The sequence below is a fragment of the Ceratotherium simum genome, chromosome 23 (assembly GCF_057802395.1).
Source record: "Ceratotherium simum simum isolate JZ-2026a chromosome 23, ASM5780239v1, whole genome shotgun sequence".
NCBI lineage: Eukaryota > Metazoa > Chordata > Mammalia > Perissodactyla > Rhinocerotidae > Ceratotherium > Ceratotherium simum.
The window spans coordinates 1,767,960-1,789,813 of record NC_141922.1 but is presented as its reverse complement, the minus strand read 5'-3'; the positions used below and the strand labels follow the sequence as shown (position 1 = coordinate 1,789,813).

At 54.4% G+C, this 21,854-nt stretch overlaps 1 protein-coding gene across 1 annotated transcript; it reads left to right on the top strand.

Annotated features, from left to right (window-relative positions):
• The first annotated feature begins 3,933 nt into the window (after positions 1–3,933).
• LY6L (lymphocyte antigen 6 family member L) lies at positions 3,934–7,725 on the top strand. Its single transcript, XM_087447108.1, has 3 exons — positions 3,934–4,030; positions 4,232–4,352; positions 6,799–7,725. Exons 1-3 carry the CDS (start codon positions 3,958–3,960, stop codon positions 7,016–7,018), a joined length of 414 nt encoding a protein of 137 aa, XP_087303234.1. The 5' UTR covers positions 3,934–3,957; the 3' UTR covers positions 7,019–7,725.
• Positions 7,726–21,854: the final 14,129 nt, after the last annotated feature.

Here is a 21,854-nt window from a genome sequence, read left to right as displayed (position 1 = left end):
CTGGCCAGCGGCCGGGTCACAGACGTGGGTCAGGTGGGCTTGCCTTCCTCCCCGCCCCCAAGAAGGGCCCGAGCCGCAGCAGGTGCTGTCTGGGCTCGGGGCTGAGGCTGGCGGGACGCACGCCAACTTCACACCAACACCAAGAATGCACTCAGCGTGGGGCCCGGGACAGGGGGTTTGCAGGGACCCGAGGGACCCTCCCATCGCCGGGCTCGGGCGGAGGCCCGGGTGCTGGGAGCCTCGTCTGGGTTCCAGGAATTGTGGGAAGCTCACACACCCGTGCACCCGATCTAAAAAGGCCCAAGACACGCCTTCTCCCTTTCCCCCTGTAGATTCCTGACCTGGGTACAGGGGCTGCCATCCCTCCTGGGGACCAAGAGACATACGTATGCCTCAGCCCCGGTCCTGTTTATTTCTGAAAGCAGAGAGATGTGGGCAAAAGACGCTCGGGGGCCCCCCACCCATCCCCAGCCCACAGGGCTCCCAGGGAAAGTAACAGGGCGGTGCCTGCCGGGGAGCTAGGGTGACTGGTAGCCAGGATTATCCTGTGATCCCAGAAAGGATTCTGAGAACCCCAGTCCGGCTCCCCCACCCACCCTGCGCCCGCAGGCCCTTCCCTGCCTTTTTCTGAACCTTCTCCCTCCTCATGTCTCCCCACTCCTATCACCTTCAGGAACCAGAGCTTCCCAGAAGCTGCTTCACAAACGAGATCAGGAAGGAGGCCTGGGGGCAGCTGGACGTTGAGTGACCCCCACCCACTGTGCCCGCGACACCCCTGGCCCAGTGCCAGAGAAACAGTGGTCACCTGTGAGGATGGCCACCTCCCACTCGGGGTGCTGACAGCAGTGTGACCCGAGCACGTCCCCCTCCGCGTGGCCAGGACAGCGTGCCACCAGCCCCGCTCCAGATGAACCCGCCCCACTCCTCCCGGGACAGCCACGCCTGCCAACCCCCCACCGCCCAGGCCCCTTATCACACCGCCTGCAACACCACCATCCTCTCCCTTGTTGGTTTTGTGGATTTCACAACCCAAACTCACATTCAATGCGATTACAGCCTGAATGGACACGAGCAAACACCTGACATAGTGGATGAACCGCCACACGCTTCTTCAGTCCCATCCCCTCTGGGCCCACCCCAAGCCAGGCCCCCAGCCCAGGCAGAGGCTGGACAGCAGGAAGGGCCGGGGCGTCACAAGATAGAGGGACCCGAGGCTCTGGGCCCACCACCCCCACGGAGGCTGCGCCTGGCTGGGCAGGGGGCTTAGGGGTGGTCCCTAGGACATGCCCCAGGCAAGACAGGGAGCAGGGACAGACCTGCTGGTTGGGCCGCCGGGTGGACCGTAGGCCACTGGTGGAGGTGGCGGGCAGCAGTCACTGTGGGGCCAGGGATGGCCCTTCCCAACTACCAGTCATCCCTTTGTCTTTCCACCCACTCGCCTCTGGCTGGGCCCCTGAGGGCAGGACCGGGGCTGCCTCACCTGCAAATCCAGATCCAGGGCCCCCTGCCTGCTCATGACAGGTGCCCGGAAAGCTGTGATGGAGGAAAGAAAGGCAGGAAGGAACACAGAAGAGGGAACCTGGGAAAGACTTGACTGATGGGACATGGTGGGAAAGGCTGTGCGGCTACCTGGCGTCCAGCTGAGGGCACCCTTAAGGGCAGCCTTGGGAGACAGGGGACCGGGGAGGGTCAGAGGAGACAGCAGCATTCCCTGCCCACACCTGGGTGCAGGCGGGGCCCTTAGAGCTGGCTGGTCCCAGGTGAGGTCATGGGGGGTGTGACGGTGCTCCAGAGGGGAGAGGGCCCCACCCTGGACCACTGCCCTGCCCTCGGGGCTCAGACTCCTGCTGCCTGGTCAGCTCCCTGCTGTCTGGTGACAAAGATCTTTGCCTGACCAAACTCTAGTCAGGCTCCTGAACCTCCTCCTGGGCCCAGCTGTGCCCTTCCTTGTAAATCCAGTTTTAGCAAGGACCCCCATCCTGGCTATCTGATCGGGTTCCTCGTCCCCCACCCCCCAGGTGAGGTCTGACCCCCCCGGCCGCCTTCAGCCAGAATCCTGTCAAGTCGGTGCAGCCAGAACCCCACCCTGCCACGTTTCGTTTTAGTATTTTCCATCCACTGCCCCCACCTGCTCCTTGGCTGTAAACCCCGCGGCCCCTGCTGTATTCAGGGTCCAGCCCGAGCTCTCTCCCACTGCACTGGGCCCTGCACCCATCGCGACAGCCCCCTCCCCCCCATACACACACAGTAAGCCTTACTGGGCTTTAACAAGTGTCCCTGGGTTCTTATCTTCAACACTGGTTCCCGTGAGGACAGGTGCCTGGGAACCAGGTCCCAGCGAGGACACGTCAGCTCTGTAAGCTCTGAAAACAAGAATGACAGAGGGGACAAAGGGAGGATTTGCAGGTGACTGCGCCGATGAGCTGGGTGGGGAGGGGTCCGGGTCTGCGCTGTGATGGGAAGGGCCCCCCACCCTGCAGATCTACGCGAGGCCGGGGAAATTTTGGAAAAGAACCTCCATGGGGCCCAAGCACATCTAAACCCCCTAACAGACCCGGTGGGCCCGTCACAGGCACAGTCAGCGGCGCCAAGGGACTCAGCTGCAGGAGAAGGACGCCCCATGGGAGGAAGCCTGGCCAGAGCTGAGGACCTCAGTCTCCAGAGCCCCGGGCCCAGCCTTGCAGCGGGCAGCAGCCCTGGGCAGGAGGAAAGGAGCTGTGCGGACACGGGTGAAGGCCCTGCTGGCCGCTCAGGCTCCAGCCCCTCTGCAGGGTCCCAGACCTTCCGGGGTCCTGGAGGAGGCACAGCCCCGTGTCCTGCGGAGGTGGACAGAGCTGTGGGTCCTGCGGAAGCAGCATTCCCGCAGTCCTTCAGGGCCAAGAGGCCGCCTAGGGACAGACGCCCACTGAAGCTCAGGGCTCGCTCCCTTCTCCTCGGTCTCCCACGCTACCCCTCACAGGGGGAAGTGGGGAAGTGGCTCCAAGCACTGGAGAAACAATGAAAAGATTCAAGATTCGGTGCCTGTGATCTGATCACCTGTTCTTCCTCCCCCCTTCCTCCTCCTTCTCCACCCTCTCCTCTCCCATCCTCCTCTCTCTCCTCCTCCATCCTCCTCCCTCCTCTTTCCCCTTCTCCCTCCCTCCTCTCACTCTTTCCTCACCCTCCTCCCCTCTTCTCCCTCCTCCCCTCCTATCCCCCTTTCCCCTCCCCCACCATTTGGCCCTTGAGCAGTACTTTCCTGGGTTCCTGCTCAGAGCCTGGCTCGGGACACTTCCCTTTCCCCACTGGACTGCCTTTGCCTCATCCGATTGCCCAGACGTCACCTGTTCTCCAGCTCCAATGGTCCCTCCCCCCCCTTGAAGCCCTCCATCTCTCTCCTCCACCTCCAACATCAGGCCACTTCCTGCCACACTGCAGGGAAGGAACGTCTCTGTGTCAGCCCTCCGTGGGCCCCTGAGGCAGGGACCAGATCTGGTCCCCCGTCCCCGCGGTGTGATCTGGAGCCCTTCTGCACACGGATCTGTTTACAAGATGAGGAGGAGCGTCAGAGCTGACCTGGGGCTGAGGCTGCCCAGGGGGTGGACCCGCAGGGGAGGTGAGTCCCTGCCCTGCTTCTGCTCCAGGAGGAGGTGGCTGGAGGCTGAGGCTGCCGTCCTCAGGGACCCCAGGAGACCCTCCACAGAGCAGGAGCTGCTTAGGAGGGGCTGACAGGCCCCCACACCCGCCCCGTCCCTGGGCTGACTCTTCTCCAAGTGTCCAGCTCCTGCATCCAGGTAGAGGGGAGGAGCTGGGAGGAGGGTCCCCTGGGAACCAGGATCTGAAGGGCATGGAATGACAAGGGTCCAGGGAGGCGGGATCGAGGGGAGGGGAGATGAGGCTGGGGGAGTTGGGGGATGCTCCGGGTGAAGCCTCCTACTCTGCTCGGCCCCAGCCCCCTCAGGCGGAGCCCTCGGCGTCATGGAGGGGCTGGTTCTAGGCCTGTGGGCTTTACTGGTGTCTGCGGAGTTTGGTGGAGGCGCGACAGAGCCAGGTGAGGGAGAGGGGGTGCGGGGGGCGGGGGGCGGGCCATCGGCCTTCGGGGGCTGCGGGGGGCTCCCAGTCGGGCGCTTGGGGCGCATCTCATCTCGGGGACTCTTTGCGCGGGGTTTCTTAAGCTCGCCTTGTGGGGCGCACCGTGCGCTCGGGCCAGGTGCGCAGCCAGGCTCCACCGAGGCCCGTGGCTATCCCACAGGTGTGAACCTGAGCTGCTACCAGTGCTTCAAAGTCTCCAGCCAGGCGTTGTGCAAGCCTGCCGCGTGCTACTCCACGGACCGGGTCTGCGTCTCGAACGCCGCGATCGTCACCATAGGTGAGTCCCTGGGCGCGGGGGAAGGGGCGGGTGCCCCAGCCTCCCTGGGACAGGGCCTGGATCCCTGGGCTCTCTGCAGGGCTGGGGCAGGGGCGCCCTGAGACCTGCTGGGCTGACAGCACCTCATGCTCTCTCCTCCCACTGGACTCAAGGGGGAGTTTCCTCAGATTCTGAATTGGGCTACCCTTTTTCTCCTCCTTCTGAGGTACAGTTCTTAATGTCACTCCCCTGGGAACTGTCCGCAGGGCAGAGGCTCTGGTGTAACTGAAGTTATGGGGAGAGCAGGAGGCCAGAGGTGTGGCCATGGGGAGCAGGGTCAGCCAGGCAGGCCACTGCGCCCAGGACGCCTGCTCACTCCATCGCTGCCCACCAGGCCACACACCCGTGTGGCTGACTGTGGGCTGAGGGCATAGGGCTTCACTTTAAAAACAGCCTGAGAGGGCCGGCCCCGTGGCTTAGCGGTTAAGTGCGCGCGCTCCGATACTGGTGGTCTGGGTTCGGATCCCAGGAGCACACCGACTCACTGCTTCTCTGGCCATGCTGAGGCCGCGTCCCACATACAGCAACTAGAAGGATGTGCAACTATGACATACAACTATCTACTGGGGCTTTGGGGAAAAAAACGAGGAAGATTGGCAATAGATGTTAGCTCAGAGCCAATCTTCCTCAGCAAAAAGGAGGAGGATTAGGAGGAGGATTAGGAGGGGGATTAGCATGGATGTTAGCTCAGGGCTGATCTTCCTCACAAAAAATAAAATAAAATAAATAAATAGATAAAAAACAGCCTGAGAGAAGATTATACAGTAAAACCCAAACACATGCCCCAGCCCCACTGCAGTGTCACCTGCAGACCACCAAAAGCACTCTTCCCTAAGATGTCCAGAGAGAGCCGGGGGTGGGGACCCATCTGTTCTCCCGGGAAAGCACGAGTACCGTGTGCTGATTGGCCAGGTGGTTCCAGGTCCCTGGGCCCTGCCAGCGCAAGCAGAGCTGCCTCTTCTGCATGCCTTCAGGTCCTAGGCGCCTGGCTGGAGCATCGTTCATTTGATCGGTTCCCCATACTAAACCTCAGGAGGGCCCCCATTTCCTGATTGTCCAGTAATGATGCAAGAAATACATGTTGCACAACTGGGTTCCCGGAGGCGACTCTGTAAAGTGGACTAGCCGGTGAGAACCACAGGCGCACTTGCCGTTGCGGCCTCTGCCGCGGTGCAGCGTGCAGGCCTGCACCACTCGCCCCGCCAACCTCACTCCTGCATCACCGGCACGATGGTTCCTTTCCTCGTTACGCTTCCGGCGGGTGACGAAGACATTTCAAGGTGGATTTTTACACGGAGGGAGGCCCAGCCCCTCCTCTGTGGTCTGACCCTCATCTCCACAGTGAGCCTTTCCCCACATGGCGCCCCTTCGGAAGCCTCCCCCTCGTCCTCACCGTGTGGAGGACTTTGCGCACGGGGAGGGCAGGGACGCGTTGCCTGAACAGGGTCTGAACCTCCCTGGTCCTGTTTTTCAGCACCATTTCCTTTATCTTGGCTCCACCCAAGCATCGTGTTTACAGTTTCTGGGCCTGGAGGCGTGGCTGGAGGCTGTGTGATGGTGGCCCCTCAGAGCAGGGAGTGGGCAGGGGTGAGGGCTCTCTTCAGGCGCCCCTCCCCTGTGCCCTGACCTTGCCTGAGATCCCCACCCTGATTGCTGGGGACAGGCAGAGGGAGCTGCTCAAGGTCGGGCCCTGGAGGCTTCCTGGACGAGGAGGCCGGCTCTTTCCCTCCTTCAGCCTCTCCTAAATCGTGTGCCACTGAGCAGCATTCTTCGTAGCCTATGAGACAACGTAACATCATACGATACAATTACCGTATAATACAGCATAATGTAAATCAACACAACAGAACATAATGCCGCACTGCACACACAACACAGCATCGTACAACATAACACAGGTGGGTTCCACCCACGGGAGTCTTCCCTTCTACAGTCCGGGGTGTTCTGAGTGTCTTGCATTCCTCCAGGGCTTCCTCCAGGGTCTCTGCTGCGTCTTGAGATGAACAGTGGGGAGATGGCCAAGCCCAGGCTGAGCGCCCAGTAGGATCTCTGTGGTTCCCAATCCCTGTCCGCTCTGCCCTGCTTCACCCCGTCTCCCCGAGACTCGAGGCCCCTGAGCTGGCCGGGGTGGTCCAAGCCGTGTGTCACCACCTCATCTTTGCTGTGACCTTGAACGTGATCTTGGGCAGCCATGCACCCACTGCTCTGCAGCGCCTGACCTGTGAAGGGGTCAGGAGACGGTATCTGTAGCCCTTGAGGGGCCGACAGTTCTCTGATCTGAGGTTTAGTTCTCGCATTTGCTGCCCGCCTGGAGAGCACCTGCCCCCTGCCTCTCCTCGTGACCTGGAGTCCTCCTTCCTGGAGCCTCAGGGCCACTTCCCCTCCCGTCTCCTCTCCTCTGCAGGGTTGAGGGTGAGATTTCTGCTCAGCAAACGCTGTGCCCCCCGGTGCCCCAACGCCAACGTGAAGTACGAGTGGTTGTCGGGATCCGGGGTCCTCAACAGCCTCATCCGACAGTGTTGCTCCGGAAACCTCTGCAACAGGGCACCCGCTGCACGGGGCAGTCCCTGGGCCCTCCAGAGGGGCTTCCTGCTCCGCGTGGGCCTCAGCCTCCTCTGGGCCCTGCTGTGAGCACGTTCTCTCCACCCTGCAGGCCCACCCTGTCCTCCCGCCTCCCGCCGCTGTCCTGTACCATCCGCTTCGAGACACCAGGTGGGACATTCCCTCTCTGAGGGCATGGGAAGGGTGCAGTCACCTCCACCCTGGACCTGGCCGCCTCTCTGATCTTTGGCCAGGGCCCTTTGCTCACACAGCCTGAGCTGTAGCTGAGGCTACAGGCTCCCCTGGGAGGAGACAGGTATCTCCCCATCTGGGGTGACAACTCCCTGCATAAGGTTCCTTGCCCTGAACGGACTGTCCAGGGCCCTGTGAGGGGCAGGAAGAGCCTGGGCAAGGCCAGAGAGTGGCTCTCACCCTGGATCTGGCTCCAACTTGCTCTGTGGCCTTGGCCAGCCGCCTCCCCTGTCTCGGCCACCTCTGTCCAAGGGGGCCCAGGCAGAGTCATGCTGCCGGTGTCCACCAGTGTGTTGAGACCACAGCCCTCACTCCTTTCAGAGACTATAAACTCTTTGCCCCACCTCCCTCCTGCTCCTTCCTCCGTCTCCACTCGCCGCGCCCAGACCACGTCCCCCCGGCCCAGCTCTCAGCAGACTCGGTGGTTGTGTGCCATCAGACCCGGACAAAACTGTCCAGCCGAGCACGGGGACGGCCCCTGCATCCTGGGCCCAGCACCGGGTAAGCAGGAGTCCAGGCTCAAGTCCAGATCCAAGGCAGGGAGAGCCGGCTGCTGCGTGGAGGTGGGGGAGGGGCTGGCGGGTTGGGATCGGGGCACATGATGGGGTCGGTGCTTCCCGTCTAGGCCAGTGGCATGCGGGGGATGCTGGGAGGCCACAGCTGGGCAGTGAGGCTGAAGGGACCAGTGTTTGGTCGGCAGCTCGGTTGGAGGAGGTGAGGCCCGATGGACAGGAAAGGGCTGGAGGCACCCAGGACGGCCCCATGCCTAGCCTGAGGGAGTGTCACCCAGGTGAGGGGCACAGATGAGGAGCAGGCTGGGAGCCGACGACCAGCTCAGGGCTGTCCAGGGCACCCATGGGACATCCAGGGGGACGGCCTGGAGGACAAGGGCCAAGAGCGGAGCCGCCGGCATAGGGGACGGGGAGGAAGAGAGTCTCTGGGCAGGGGCAGCATCACCAGGCAGCACACCCCCCAGAACGCAGGAGAGCGCTGGGTCCACACACCTGCTTCCCACCCCCGGCTCCTCAGGCCCACCCAGCCCCAGGGGCTGCACACCTGCCCCCAGTCTCCACCTACTCACCATCTCCCCCTGGGGCCAAGGGGGCCCTTGTTGCTCCAGGGCCTTTGCGGGTTCAGGATGACCCTGGGCCTTGGCTCCCCTCTCTGCCAAGGAGACCCCTGGAGTTGCTAGGAGCTCTCAAGTGAGAGTCCCAGAAATCCCAGCCTGGACAGGACCTCTCTCCCCTTCACTACAGTTGTGAATTTTCTTTTTTTTTTTTTTTTTCGAGGAAGATCAGCCCTGAGCTAACATCCACGCTAATCCTCCTCTTTTTGCTGAGGAAGACTGGCTCTGAGCTAACACCTATTGCCAATCCTCCTCCTTTTTTTTCCACAAAGCTCCAGTAGATAGTTGTATGTCATAGCTGCACACCCTTCTAGTTGCTGTACGTGGGACGTGGCCTCAGCATGGCTGGAGAAGCGGTGCATCGGTGCGCGCCCGGGATCCGAATCCGGGCCGCCAGTAGTGGAGCACGCACACTTAACCACTAAGCCACGGGGCCGGCCCAAGTTGTGAATTTTCATGCTGACTTTAAACCCCACCCAGTCCCCTGGGCTGGCCAGGCAGGCCTCTCACCATCTACTGCACCCATCTCCCCACACGGGGTTCCTGGCATGCTGGGCATCAGGCATCTCTGATTCCCTCGGCTTTGGCCAGCTAGCAAGGCCGTGCTGAGGGGAGATGATCACGTGGTGTGTGTGCAGGAACCGGAGGTCTTCCCTCAGAGCTGTGTCTTCCCAGAAAGGATGTGTGCGTGATCTGGGTGGCACCTGTGCTGTATCAGGGCCACCACACCCTGTCCCCCAACAGCCTGCTGTACCAGCTGCTCTCTGCTTCCCTCTCCATGAAGAGGACACTTTTGGAGTCGGGGACCCTGGGCCTCCCTCAGGACAGGGGACCAGGATTGCAGGCCCCTCAGGGCAGCCTCTCAGCTGGAAATCAGAAAGTGCTGAATAAGTGGATAAATGAGGAAATGAAGAGTGAATGAAGGGAGGATGAAGATGAGTGATAACCGAATGACCCAGAAGTTAATGAGATAGGTGTTCTTGAGCAGTGAATAAACGCTTAATGAGGGCCGAGCACATGCAGCTGAGAAGTGACGAAGAAGGGACAATCAAGGACAATGAGGAAGACAGAGCCTGGCCCCCAGCAGGGCCATCTGATTCTCACCCAGCCACTCAGCTTCCTCAAGTCCCTCTAACCTAACACAATGCCGGCTCACTGTGCCAATGTCTCCTGGACAATGTGGCCCTCCTCGGTTCCCCGGGGGAACCGAGCAACATGTGGAGGCCACAGGGCAGCAGTGAGCGCTGGGTCTGACCTGAAGCAGGCATTGCCATACGCGTTCGCTGTTTCCAGGAGTCTGGGGTTGATTCTCTGGGGTTGGGCTCTTTTTTACATTCACTGCCAGGAACCTCGGATCCTGCTACAAGCCTCGCTTCCAGCGAGTGTCTAGCTTCATGGTGATGCTCCCATTTGTCAGCTCCTAACGCATTCTGGGTCATGCCCTGCCTTCCCCCTCGTCTGCCTCCCCCATAAGTATTTGAGTTTCTGATTCTCCTGTTTTGCACTACCTTAACTCTTCAACTATAAAATGGATCTAGTGACTCAGCGTCCACAGTTTCTCCCTTTCTTGACTTCTGTTTGTTGGCTTTGTGTGCAGGCTCTACCTGGGGAAAACTCCTGCCCTTTTCCTGTCGTGGGTCCTCATGCCTCTCATGGAGCTTGGGGTCTCTCCAAAGACCCCTGTGTGAGGGCAAGGCTCTCTAGGGCATTTGGAGAGCAGGCAGACAGGGCAGTAGGGGCATCCCCAATGCTGGTTCCACTGCCTGTGCCCTCAGAAATAGACACACACACTCCTTTCCCAAGACTGCCGTGTCCGTGGTATGGATGGTGAATCAGACGGGTCATTGTTACCTCGGCATGCAGGAAAGTCAGATGGTCCAGTGTCTCTGCAGGTTCTTGTTCCTTGCCCTGCCCTGCCCTGCCCTGCCCTGCCCTCTCAGAGCACCGGCCACCCCAGCCCATTCTGCTGAACCTGGAACAGGGAAATCCCGTACTCTCATTTTGTTCTAAATGTCCAGATTTTTATCATTTAGCAATAAATTATCCCAGGGGTCATGTTTCCTGACCATATCCATTTAAATTAAATGTTTATAACAAAGAAGATAAATTTTAAAATCCCAAATATTTGGAAATTAAATTGTTACATTTTGATTGTTCTTTGAAGAAGAAATTATAAGAGAGGTTCTTAAATTCCTTGAACTGAACAGTAGTAAAAATCAGTACAAACTTCCGTTTTAAAATGAAAGTGGCACTTTGAGGAAAATGGATAGACTAAAACCTCACATTACAGGAGAAGAGGGATGGAAAATTAACAAGCCATGTGTTTAAATCTGGAACCTGGAGAAAGAACAACAGATCAAACTGAAAGAACCAAAATTAAGCCAAAAGTGTGATTTAACAAAATAGGAAACCAAAATCATACAGAAAAGATCCACAAAGCCGACAGACGCACAGGAGGGGGACGTCGGCGAGACTGCAGATGAGCAATAGGAAGACATACGAGTCAAGAAGCTCCATGGGCGGAGGGCCGCCCTCCTAGTGGTGCACGCGGTCCAGCAGCGAGAATCGAAGCAACGAACGCAGAGTTCTGGGGGCCAGCAAGGAGGCCCCGGGGCATTTACGGGGTTGAGGCAGAGGCTCTGTGTCCTGAGTGTGATGGCAGTTTTAGGAGCGCATAAATTTGTCAAAACTCATTGAACCGTCCACTTTAAAAGGGTGCTTTTTACTGTATGTAAATCACACTTCAGTAGAGTTGATGGAAGTATCACAAGAGACTCCTTGCATACCTCCATGGGATCAGTTTGAAAATTCAAATGAAACGAAGTATTTCCTAGTAAAAATACAGTTTACCAAATTTGACCCAAGAAGTAAAACTTTCAAGTTCCTTTGACAAAGCAAGCATAACACTGATAACTAAACCAGATGGTAATGACACAAAAAAGGGGAAAAAAAAAAGGAAATTGTAGCATTTTTGTGTATCAATGCAACAATCTTAAATAAAATATTAGCAAAGCAAATTCAGTAGCATATAATACAAAAACATGATTGTGTGTGTGTGTTTGTGTGTGTTTGTGTATCAGCCCTGAAACCAGACACTTCACTGTGTGGGGAAGGACTGGATGCAGCCCCGCCAAGGCCTGAACAGAAGGACGAGTGCCCTGTCATCACTGCTTTCAACACTGTACAGGAGACATGAGCAAACGAAAGTAAACAAGAGAAAACAATTAGAATTGTGAGAATTGGGAAAAATGCAATCTCCTTTTGCAGCTAACTTAATAATATACCTCAAAAACCCTAAAGGATCCAAGCTAAAACTAGCAAATCAATAAAATCATTCAATAAGGTAGTAGAATATGAAATTAAAATGAAAATCAATAGCCTTTTTATATACAAGCAGTGGCCAACTAGAGGGTATAATAGGAGAGAAAACCTCATTTACAATTTGGGAAAAGAAAGCTAACACTTAAAAATAAATCTGACCAAAAATGCCCAAAAATGTAAAAGAGGAAAATTTAACACATGCCTGAGAGATGCAACAGTAGCCTCGAACAATTGTAAAGATGCTCCTTGTTCTTGGATATGATGACTCCAAATATCATTAAAATGTCAGTTCTCTCTAGTTTATAGTTTTTTTGGTTTTTATTTATTTATTTATTTTGCTGAGGAAGATTCACCCTGAGCTAACATCTGTGCCCATCTTCCTCTTCTTGTATGTGAGTCACTGCCACAGCATGGCCACCGGCAGATGAGTGGTGTAGGTCCACGCCCGGGAACCAAACCCTGGGCCGCTGAAGCAGAGTGCACCAAACTTAACCACCAGGGCTGGCCCTATAAATTTTTTAATTTAATGTTATTATCACAAAAATAATAATTGTTTTTTTTTTCTTGAACTGAACAAGTTGAAAGATATGTAAACAAAAACATTCAAGATCAGGGGCCGGCCCCGTGGAGCATACTCTGCTTCAGTGGCCTGAGGTTCACAGGCTCGGATCCCAGGCACACAGCAATGCACCACTTGTCAGGCCATGCTGTGGCGGCATCTCATATAAAGGAGAGGAGGATGGGCACAGATGTTAGCTCAGGGCTGATCTTCCTCACACACAAAAAAAACCATTCAAGATCAGTTAGGAAACTCTGGAAAAAACATAGAGTTTTTGGAAAATTAGTACGCCTAGAAGTTAAATCATACTGAAAAAAACCCTCAAAAACATAAATAGCATGTTATTGTCACATGAATAGACAATCAACTGAAGTGGAATAGAAAGACCAAAATGTGCCCAAGAACGTATGGAAATTTACTGTATGACAGAAGAGACCTCAAATCACTGGATCAATGTGAACTTTTTAAAATAACTGGTATGTGAGGGCCGGCCCTGTGGCTTGGTGGTTAAGTGCACGCGCTGCGATGCTGGTGGCCCGGGTTCGGATCCCGGGTGCGCATCGAGGCACCGCTTCTCCGTTCATCCTGGGGCCGAGTCCTGCATACAGCAACTGGAAGGATGTGCAGCTACAACATACGGCTATCCACTGGGGCTTTGGGGGGAAAAAAATAAAATCTTTAAAAAAATAAATAAATAAAATAAAATAAAATAACTGGTATGTGAACAAATGAATGACTGTTTGGAAAAAGTCAAAATTGGATCTATGCACATGCATCTGTACATCATACATGAGAATAATTGAAATATTCAACTGTACAAATATCCAAAGAAATGATATGTGAACATCTTTATAACCTGGATGTGGAGAAAGGCTTTCTAAGCATAATTCAAAATCCAAATGCAAGAAGAGAAAAGATAGATTAATTTGACTATACAGAAATGTAAAGATTTTCCATGGGACACACACACACCCCAAGGGCTACAAAGGACTCTTTAAAAACTGAAGGAAGGGGGAAGGCCAAAAGCTTGATAGCAAATATGAAAAAATTAACAAAAATGACATAAAATACCACTTAAACGTAAGAAAATGTTTGCCTTCACTTGTGAAAGAAATTCAAATTAAACACACCGGGGAAGGTGGTGCAGACCTGCTGCAGAGGGTGATGTCGGGGCCTCGAGGGCAGCACCATCAAGGTTGCTTCCGGTTCAGGGTCAGGCGGGATAGGCACTCTCCCCCCATCTCTCCCACTGAACCCAGCTGTAAAACCTGAATGAAATACATGGGGAAGCTCTGCAAAGACTCTGAACAGAAAATAGCAGCAGAAAGATGGGGAGTAAGACAGAAATTTGAAGTGCCAGCAACCTGGTGGTAAGTTTCCCCTTTTCATTTCCTCTGGCATTCCCTGAACGTGACTCAAGACAGCCCACACCTGGAATGGGTCCTGGAATGGACAGAAGAGCTCGGAGAGACTCCCTCTAGATCTCCCCCAATGAGCAGGAAAAGCAGCAAAGACAGCAGCCCCCACTGCAGCCCGCCAGTACTAAAGTTCTGAGACAGGGGCTTGCCTCTCCAATTGGAGGAGTTGTGACCCCAAAAAGGTGAGGTAAAATGCACTGGCATTTTTCTCTCTACATCTTCCCACTTCATGACCCCAGATGTGGTGGCAGGAGTGGGAAGTATGCAGTATGTTGAGTAACTAAGATCCAGCTTTCTGGCTAGATGACCAAAAAGAGGAATCCCAGGTGACCACAGAGTGCCAGAGAGACTGCAAGGAGTGAGGAGCTTGGGAAAGAAATCCCATAAATGTGTTTATGAAAACCCAGGCTCACTCCTGAGCTGTACGTATGCGAACACATAGACTATGAGAGCTGAACTGTGGGATTAACCTCCACCAAGGTATCAGATTGGCCACTGGGCACCCAAACACTGCAAAGTCTTTGAAAACTGAACTGACGTAGAAGCTACAGCCCACAGAAGGTTGACCTGCACTTGCTGCATAAACCCAACCACCAGGTCGATTGCCTGCTAAAACAAAAATATCAATGCAATCCATAAGATGGAAATATGATTCAGTGTCTCATAACATAATATTCAAAATGTCCAGGATATAATCCAAAATTACTCTTTATTCAGAAGATCAGGAAAATCTCAACTAAGAATCATCACACAAAGTCTTTAAAGCAGTTATTATAAAAATGCTCCAGGGCCAGCCCCGTGGCTTAGCGGTTCAGTGCACGCGCTCCGCTGCTGGCAGCCCGGGTTTGGATCCCGGGTGAGATGAGAAAAAAGATGAGAAGATGAGAAAGATGAGATGAGAAAAAAAGACTCAGCCAACTTGAGGATAGATCACAGAAATCACCCAATCTGAACAACATAAAGAAAAGATATTGGAAAAAAAAGATCAGGCCTCAGGGAAATAGCAAAAAGTCCAACATCTGTGTAATTTGTGTCCTAGAAGGAGAGGACAAAGAGTGGGTACAGAAAAAATATTTGAAGAAATAAAGACTGCTAACTTTCTAATTTTGGAAAAAGACATAAAACTATAGATCCAAGAAACCCAATGAATTCCAAATAAGAAAAATCCAGAGAAATACACACTCAGACATATCATAATCAAACTGCTTAAATACACTGATGTTGTTACAAGTCAGGATTCTCACTGTGGGAGAAAAGAGATGAAAAGTATGGAAGGGGAAGGAAATATGAAATGTGATAGTGATTGGAGAGGTGTTAGTAGGAATATATATCCTTTGAGTGGAATAGCCCCATAACAATAGTCATGCATTGCCCAGATCTTGGTTTTTAAATATCATAAAATAGCATTTCCCTCTCAAAGGAATCTGAACTTTTTTAAAAAAAATAGCTAATCCCAGTATATGGATAGGAAAAATAAGAGTAAAATGCAGTAGAATTCCGACTAATCCACGTAGAAAGAAAGATGGAAATACGCAATCACCACTTGACAAAAATCCACAGTAATAATTGTTTCAGGCAAGAATCCTCAATAGCGACTGAATATGTGGGTAAAGAAATGATGAGACATAGGACATCTACATAGTTTCAAAGTGTCTCTAACAAGACACTAAGCACAGTGGGACAAATGGTAACCTTACAGTGGAAAACTTCACAGGGAACACCTTAACCAAGAGATGAAAGTCAACATCACCAGTGAAGGGGCAAGTCAGTATCACATGCCTCCTGATATGATGCACTGACAAGATCACGACCACATTTCCACAATATTTTCGCCAAAATGCTTCAGTTGAATTTAATCATGAATAAACAACAAGCCAAAATGAAAAGACTTTCCACAAAATAGTTGACTGTTACTCTTCAAAAGTGTCAAGGTCACAAAAGAAATCAAGGCTGAGGACCTATTCCAGATTAAAGGAGACTAAGGAGGCGAGACAACCGAGTGACAATCTTAGATCAGACGGTGGACTGGAGAAGGGCATTGGGGGGCAGCGGGTGAAATCGGAATAAGATCTGTAGATTAGATAACAGTGTTGCATCAATATCAATTTTGTGATTTTGATCATTGCACTATAGTTATGTATGATGTCAAAATCTGGAAAATCTGTGTAAATGGTTATATAGAATAATTCTTACAGTTGTTTGCAACTTTTTTATAAACCTGAAATTATTTCCAAATGAAAGTTTAAACTACAAGCCTCTCAGCAGAATAGTAGTCTTCAATCTTCTTTCATATAAGTACAGAAGGACATAAATTTTGCCCAAACTACCACCCATCACTGCATCCCAAACATTTTGAGAAGTGGTGTTTTCCTCATTTATCTGTTCTAGATATTTAAAAAAATACTTAAGATGCTCTCTTTTTAAGGACTGTGTTAATTTGAAATGTGTTTCTTTTTAATTTTTACATGTGAAAAGATTGTATTTATCTTTTTTGTCATTGATTTCTAACTTAATTGTATCTAAGTCAGAGAACACGGTCCTGAGATATGAGATAAAGAAGATGTTTGAGAAATGATAAAATCTGGACACTTTGAACAAAATCAAAGTACTGGAATGTCTTGTTCAAGTTTCAGTTGAATATGCAATACCAGGTGCGTGTGTGTAATTACTTTCACAGAAGGAGAGCTTGAGGGAGCCCGTTGGACCATTTATTTTGTGGAACATGAACTCAATACAATGAACTGCCCTCCCTCATCTCAGCCCTTGGCCCCCACTCCTTCAGGATCTCAGGAGTTTCTGGGTCTCTCCCTCGGCCATCTGTGGGCCCCCACAAATCCCTTCCCCTATCCTCCGTGGTGTTGAATCCAGTGCCCTGCCGTGGGTCTGCAACACACACACACAAAAAGGATGCATCACAGCTAATGGCTGAGTCTGAGGCTGGCCCAGGTGGGTGGACTCACAGGTGGGGAGACCAGGTCCCTGCCCCTCGGGCTGTGACTCAACTCCCTCCTCCTCACTGGGCCTCAGAGGTTGCTGAGTTAAGAACCCCAGGAAGCCTTCCCACAAGCAACGTTGCTTCTGTCCTCCATCAGGGCCAAGTTCAGGTCTAGGGAAAGGTGTAGGAGAGGGGGGTCAGGTGAGGATCCCTGGGATTTGGACCCAGATGGGGCAAAGGACCTGAGGGGGATAGGAGGATGTATGCGAATGGGAACAGAGGATGTGTCCAGGGTGTGGGACCAAGGGGTCAGGGAGGAGAGCAGAAGTCAGGGTGCATGAGGCGGGGGTGGAGGATGGGAGGCTCTGGGTAAGGTTCTTTCTCTGTCTGCCCGCTACTCAGGCCTGACTGCCCACTCCAGGAGAGCAGTCCTCCTGATCCTGTGGTGGGCCCTGTGTTTGCAGACAGAGGTGAGGCCAACAGGGGAGTGCCGAAAGGGGAGGGCCCCTGGGTCTCTTCAGTGTGGGCTGAAGGCCGTGTGGAGCGTTGGCCACTTATTTACCTGTGCGTGCATGTGGTGTGGTGTGTGGTGTGTGTGTGTGGTGTGGTGTGTGATGTGTATGTACGGTGTGCACGGTGTGTGTGTGGTGTGTAGTGTGTTGTGTGATGTGTGTGCACGGTGTGCGTGTGGTGTGGTGTGTGGTGTGTGTGTGTGTTGTGGTGTGTGATGTGTATGTACGGTGTGCACGGTGTGTGTGTGGTGTGGTGTGTAGTGTGTTGTGTGATGTGTGTGCACGGTGTGCGTGTGGTGTGGTGTGGTGTGTAGTGTGGTGCTTAGTGTGTTTCCTTGAGGACTGTCTGGGCCTGTGTGTGGTGTGTAGTTTGCAGTGGACCCTGCGGGGAGGTTGGGTTGTGATGTCAGCTTGCAGGCAGGAATGTCAGGCCCGGGTCCTGAGGACGCCTATGTGCTCACGTGGGGTGTTACTGGGGGAGCTGTGAGCCTGAGGTCACCAGGCGTCTTCAGCGGGGTGGGCGGGCGGCAGGAGTGTGCACTGAGTGTGCCCTGAGGGGGCGCTGAGCCCGGCTCCGCCCCGCCCGCCCAGACGGCAGCCTGCACTGCTACCACTGTCCGCTGGCCAACAGCAGCTCCCACAGCAAGCCTGTCGCCTGCACCCCCGAGAGCATCTTGTGTTTCTCCGACAAGGTGGTCTTCAAAATCAGTCAGTCCCTGCCGGGGCGGGGCCCAGAGAGGGTGGGGGTGTGCGTCCGAGCTCTGCCGCCCCCTTCCCTTCCCGGAGCTGCTCCCTCCAAGGGGCTCCTGCCCTCCTTGGACCCCATGTGTGGTCTCCCTTCTCCCCTCCGTTTGAAGCTCACAGGAACCATCCACAGGACGAAGAGGGAGCGACCTGTGAGTTCACAAAGAGCCTGCAGGCCTGGTGGCCTCAGAAGAGGGGTGCCCTGGGGGAGGGGGGCGTCGGGCCAGCAGGCCTTCAGAGCCCCACAGAGACCTCTCCCTTTATGGGGCTTAGATAGAAAGAGAACTCACAGGATTTCCCTTCAATTCCATGGGAAGACCCTGGGTAGCGAAGGGTGCAGGTCCCTGCAGCCCCGCCTGCGCTGGGCTGTCCTCTGAGGGGACCTGAGTTGCCAGCATGGCCCTGCTCTCCTCTGGGGTCTTCCCCCATCCTGCTGCCCCGACGGGAGGTGGCAGGAAGGGCAGTCACACCTGCGCCTGGGGAGCGTGTTGCAGCTTCTGCCCTTCGCCTGTCCTTCCATCCCCGCCCTCCCGGGGAGCGGCGGGGTGGGGTGGGGAACACCAGGAAGACCTGGATCCTGTGTGGGCTGTCTCTCTCTCTCTGGGTGTCGGTTAGGGGCAGCAAAGGCCCCCCTCAGGGTGGAACCCGGTGGGGAGGGAGGCGGGCTGCAGGGAGCTGCTCAGCGTTGGGGCTTCCTGCAGTGCACCTGCCGGGTGCGCCCAGGGAGCTGGAGGAGCCTCAGGCCTCTCTCAGGGTGCTCTAAGTGGGCTCCAGTGGGAAACATCCTTCTGGAGCTTTTGATCTGACGTTGGATCTCCCCTATGCCACCCCAAGTGACCCTTTCTTCTATTTGGGGACTGCTTGGTGCTCTTCTATCCCTGTGGGTTGTCAGGAGGGACCCCTGTAGACAGAACCAGGCAGAGATCTCTCTAAACATCTCTGTCATGTCTGTACTCGCAAGTTAGGAATGGACCAAGCCTGGCGCTCGGCACCCGCAGGTGCTGGAACATCACCAGTTCCCCCAAATTCTGCACACACCCCAACTCCCACAGCATGCCAGGGAACCTGGGCTGACGGGGGCTGCCCCGGAAGGCTCACGCTCAGGGAACCTGCAGCCCCAGAGTTCTGCCTGGCTGACCGCTGTCCCCAGGCAACATCAGGAAAGCCCTGCTCCTCCCTCACTGCCGGAGGCCCTAGCTGTGAGCACCTGCTGTCCCACCTCCTGATTCAGAACAAAAGACACTGATCTCTGGCAGATGCACAGCCTCCTGCATCTTCAGGTCCCTGCAAACACGATCATCCACGCCAACGTCAGGTGCTGTTCTACCAGCCTGCGCTACCGGGACGCCAGGGTGAGCAGTGTCACCTGGACCCTGCAAGCAGGGCTCCTGCTCAGCCTGGGGCTCAGCCTCCACCACGCCCTGCTGTGAGGAGCCCTCCCCTTCCTGCCCTCCTCCCAGTCTCCACTGCCCTTTGATGACTGTCTCCCACTCTAGCCCCCCTATCTGTGTAAACTGGGTGACAGGACCCGCCCTCTCTGAGGTGAGCGTCCCCTGATGGGAGAGGCGCAGACTCACTGCCCCACCTCCTCCAATGTTGACTCTTTGCCCCCAGGGCCCAGCAAGTCTGAGAAAGGGTCCAGCCCCACCTGTCCTCCCTGCCCAGTGTTGGGGGTGGCAGGTTCCAGCTCACTCCTGCAGTCCACCCTAAAAGGGGCCCCGCCCTGACAAAGCATCAATCCCATCCCTTCTATGCCAATGAGATGAGTGGTGACATTTGCCCCTCACATGGGCCCTGGAGTTCATGTCCCCCAGGGAAGCCCCCCACGTGCACCTGGCAGGCAGTCAGGAACGTAGATCAAAAACGCATGAACAAACGAGGAATACAGCGGTGATTGGATGTAGGGTGAAGACACGTGATGACAGTAGAATCCTAAATTAATGAGACAGGAGTTCTGGGTGGTGAAGAAATGAGGACTGAGTGACAGATGGATGGGAATGCCCCTCAGTGAAGATGTGACAACAGTGACAGATGGATGGATGGGCGGAAGGAGGGATGGAGGGATGGATGGATGGAGGGACGGAGGGATGGAGGGATGGAGGGATGGAGGGATGGAGGGATGGATGGTTGAAGGGATGGAGGGATGGGTGGGTTCCATCTCCCCTGTAGCTGGAGCCCTCAGTGTCAGGCCCCTTCCATCTATCCCCACAACCCCCAACAACTCGCCTTCCCAAGTCTCTCTGATCTCAAAAGAACATTCAGGTCACTCTCCCAACCTCTTTCGGGCACTGGGTCCTCTCCCAATGATGAGGAGACTTGAGCCAATATGGCCACAGCTGGGCACGGCTAGAAACTTGGTATCCAGCCAGACAGAGCAGGAGGCAAGCACACCACCCACTCACACACAGAGGGCTGATTTTTAAAAACCTGGATCCCAGAGACACCTGACTAGGGAACAGTTGTTCCAAGTAGACAGATATGACTATAAAAAATGGTTCCAGTTACCTAATAAGCGTAACAAAATTACTCATCTTGAAAGACGTGTTCAACTTCTTTTCTAGATTATGAAGGGTGACCCCCTCATACATTGCTGTACCACCCTGATTTAGAGCGGCTGGTCAGATGTCCTGGGGACCTGTCCCCAGTGGGCTGTCCCGACTGCCCACCCAGAGCCTGTGGGGTGGGAGCAATGTTTGCGAATGACCCGTGGCTCATCCTGAACTCACGTTGCTCAACAGCAACCAGCTATTTGTTCAGTGCAATAGAGCAGGACAGGACAGGTCAGAGTGTGCCAGGCATTGTACAGGTCAACGTTGCTGTGTGAGTGGTTTCTTTAGCTCTGTTTGGTGGCAGTTGTTCACACGTGTGTGTGTGTGTGCATGGTTCTGTAAGGCAAAGGGCTTCTGATTCTTGGTTGACGTCATAACATTTCGAGATTCACAGGCCAAAGATCACAGAACCACCTTTGCCCCTTCCTCTAGTTACTCTCATGTTCACCTCTCGATTGTTCCAGATCATCAGAGCTGAGGACCCGCCCCCCAACCCCTGACAGGGAATTCTGTCCAGCAGAGAGTTCTGGACACTGCGATGCCTCCCTCACACCACACTTGCTCCCAGGCTCTCAGGGTCCCAGGCTGCCTCCCAACAGATGAGCCTCTTGCTCCCCTGGGTGTGAGGACCCTCCCTCCGGTCACCCTTTGTGTGGGGGTCCGAGGTCTGTCGAGCATGCTGGTGTTTGCTTGGACCCCAGAGTGACCCTGCTCCAGATTGTCCTCCCCAGGGCCTCCTGTTTCACATGAGAAACTTTGGGCTCAAACGAGTCACACACAAGCACAGGGGAGGGAAGTGGCCCCCCAAGTCCTGGTTCCAGAAGTGTCTCAGGTTCCCCTAATGCTGAGACCTTCCACTCCCTGACCCAGTCCCAGCCAGACCTCCACCCCTTCTTCCCTCTTGGTCAGAGAAGGCACTTCAAAGGGTCAAGAATGAGTGTCAAGAACTTCCCGCATCCTCACCTCCCCACACCCTGAGGGGAGAACCCAGGGGTCTCTCCTGGGCACTGTGGCCCTTCCTTCACTATGTGTGACCTGACCAACATGTGGCCACAGCTGGGCACTGGCCAAATCTCCGTGACTGAGCCTTCAGCAGGACACAGCAGGAGCCAAGAATTCACTTGCAATGGGTGATGGATTCCTGTGAACCCAACTTCACAGATGAAAGAACTGGCTCCCAGAGCTGCAAGGGCATGGGCAAGGTTACAGGGTCACAGGTTCACAAGTGCAGACTCTGTCCCCCAGCAGCCTGGCACCCCCCAGGCACACCTGGGCCCCAGCACCATTGGCAGCTGTCGGCTTTGCTCGGTCTGGTTGCCAGAGAAAGTGGCCCTCCTGTCCTGAGTCACGCTCATAGTGAGTCATGTACCATTCTCAGGAGAACCAAGAAAATAGCCACAGAAATCATTGTCTGGGGTCTGGGGTTCAGGAGGGAACCTTGTTTGAGAAAGGCTATGTGGGTCATGAAACCAGTTTGAAGGGTAGCAACCACTACAGAAAAAGACGCACA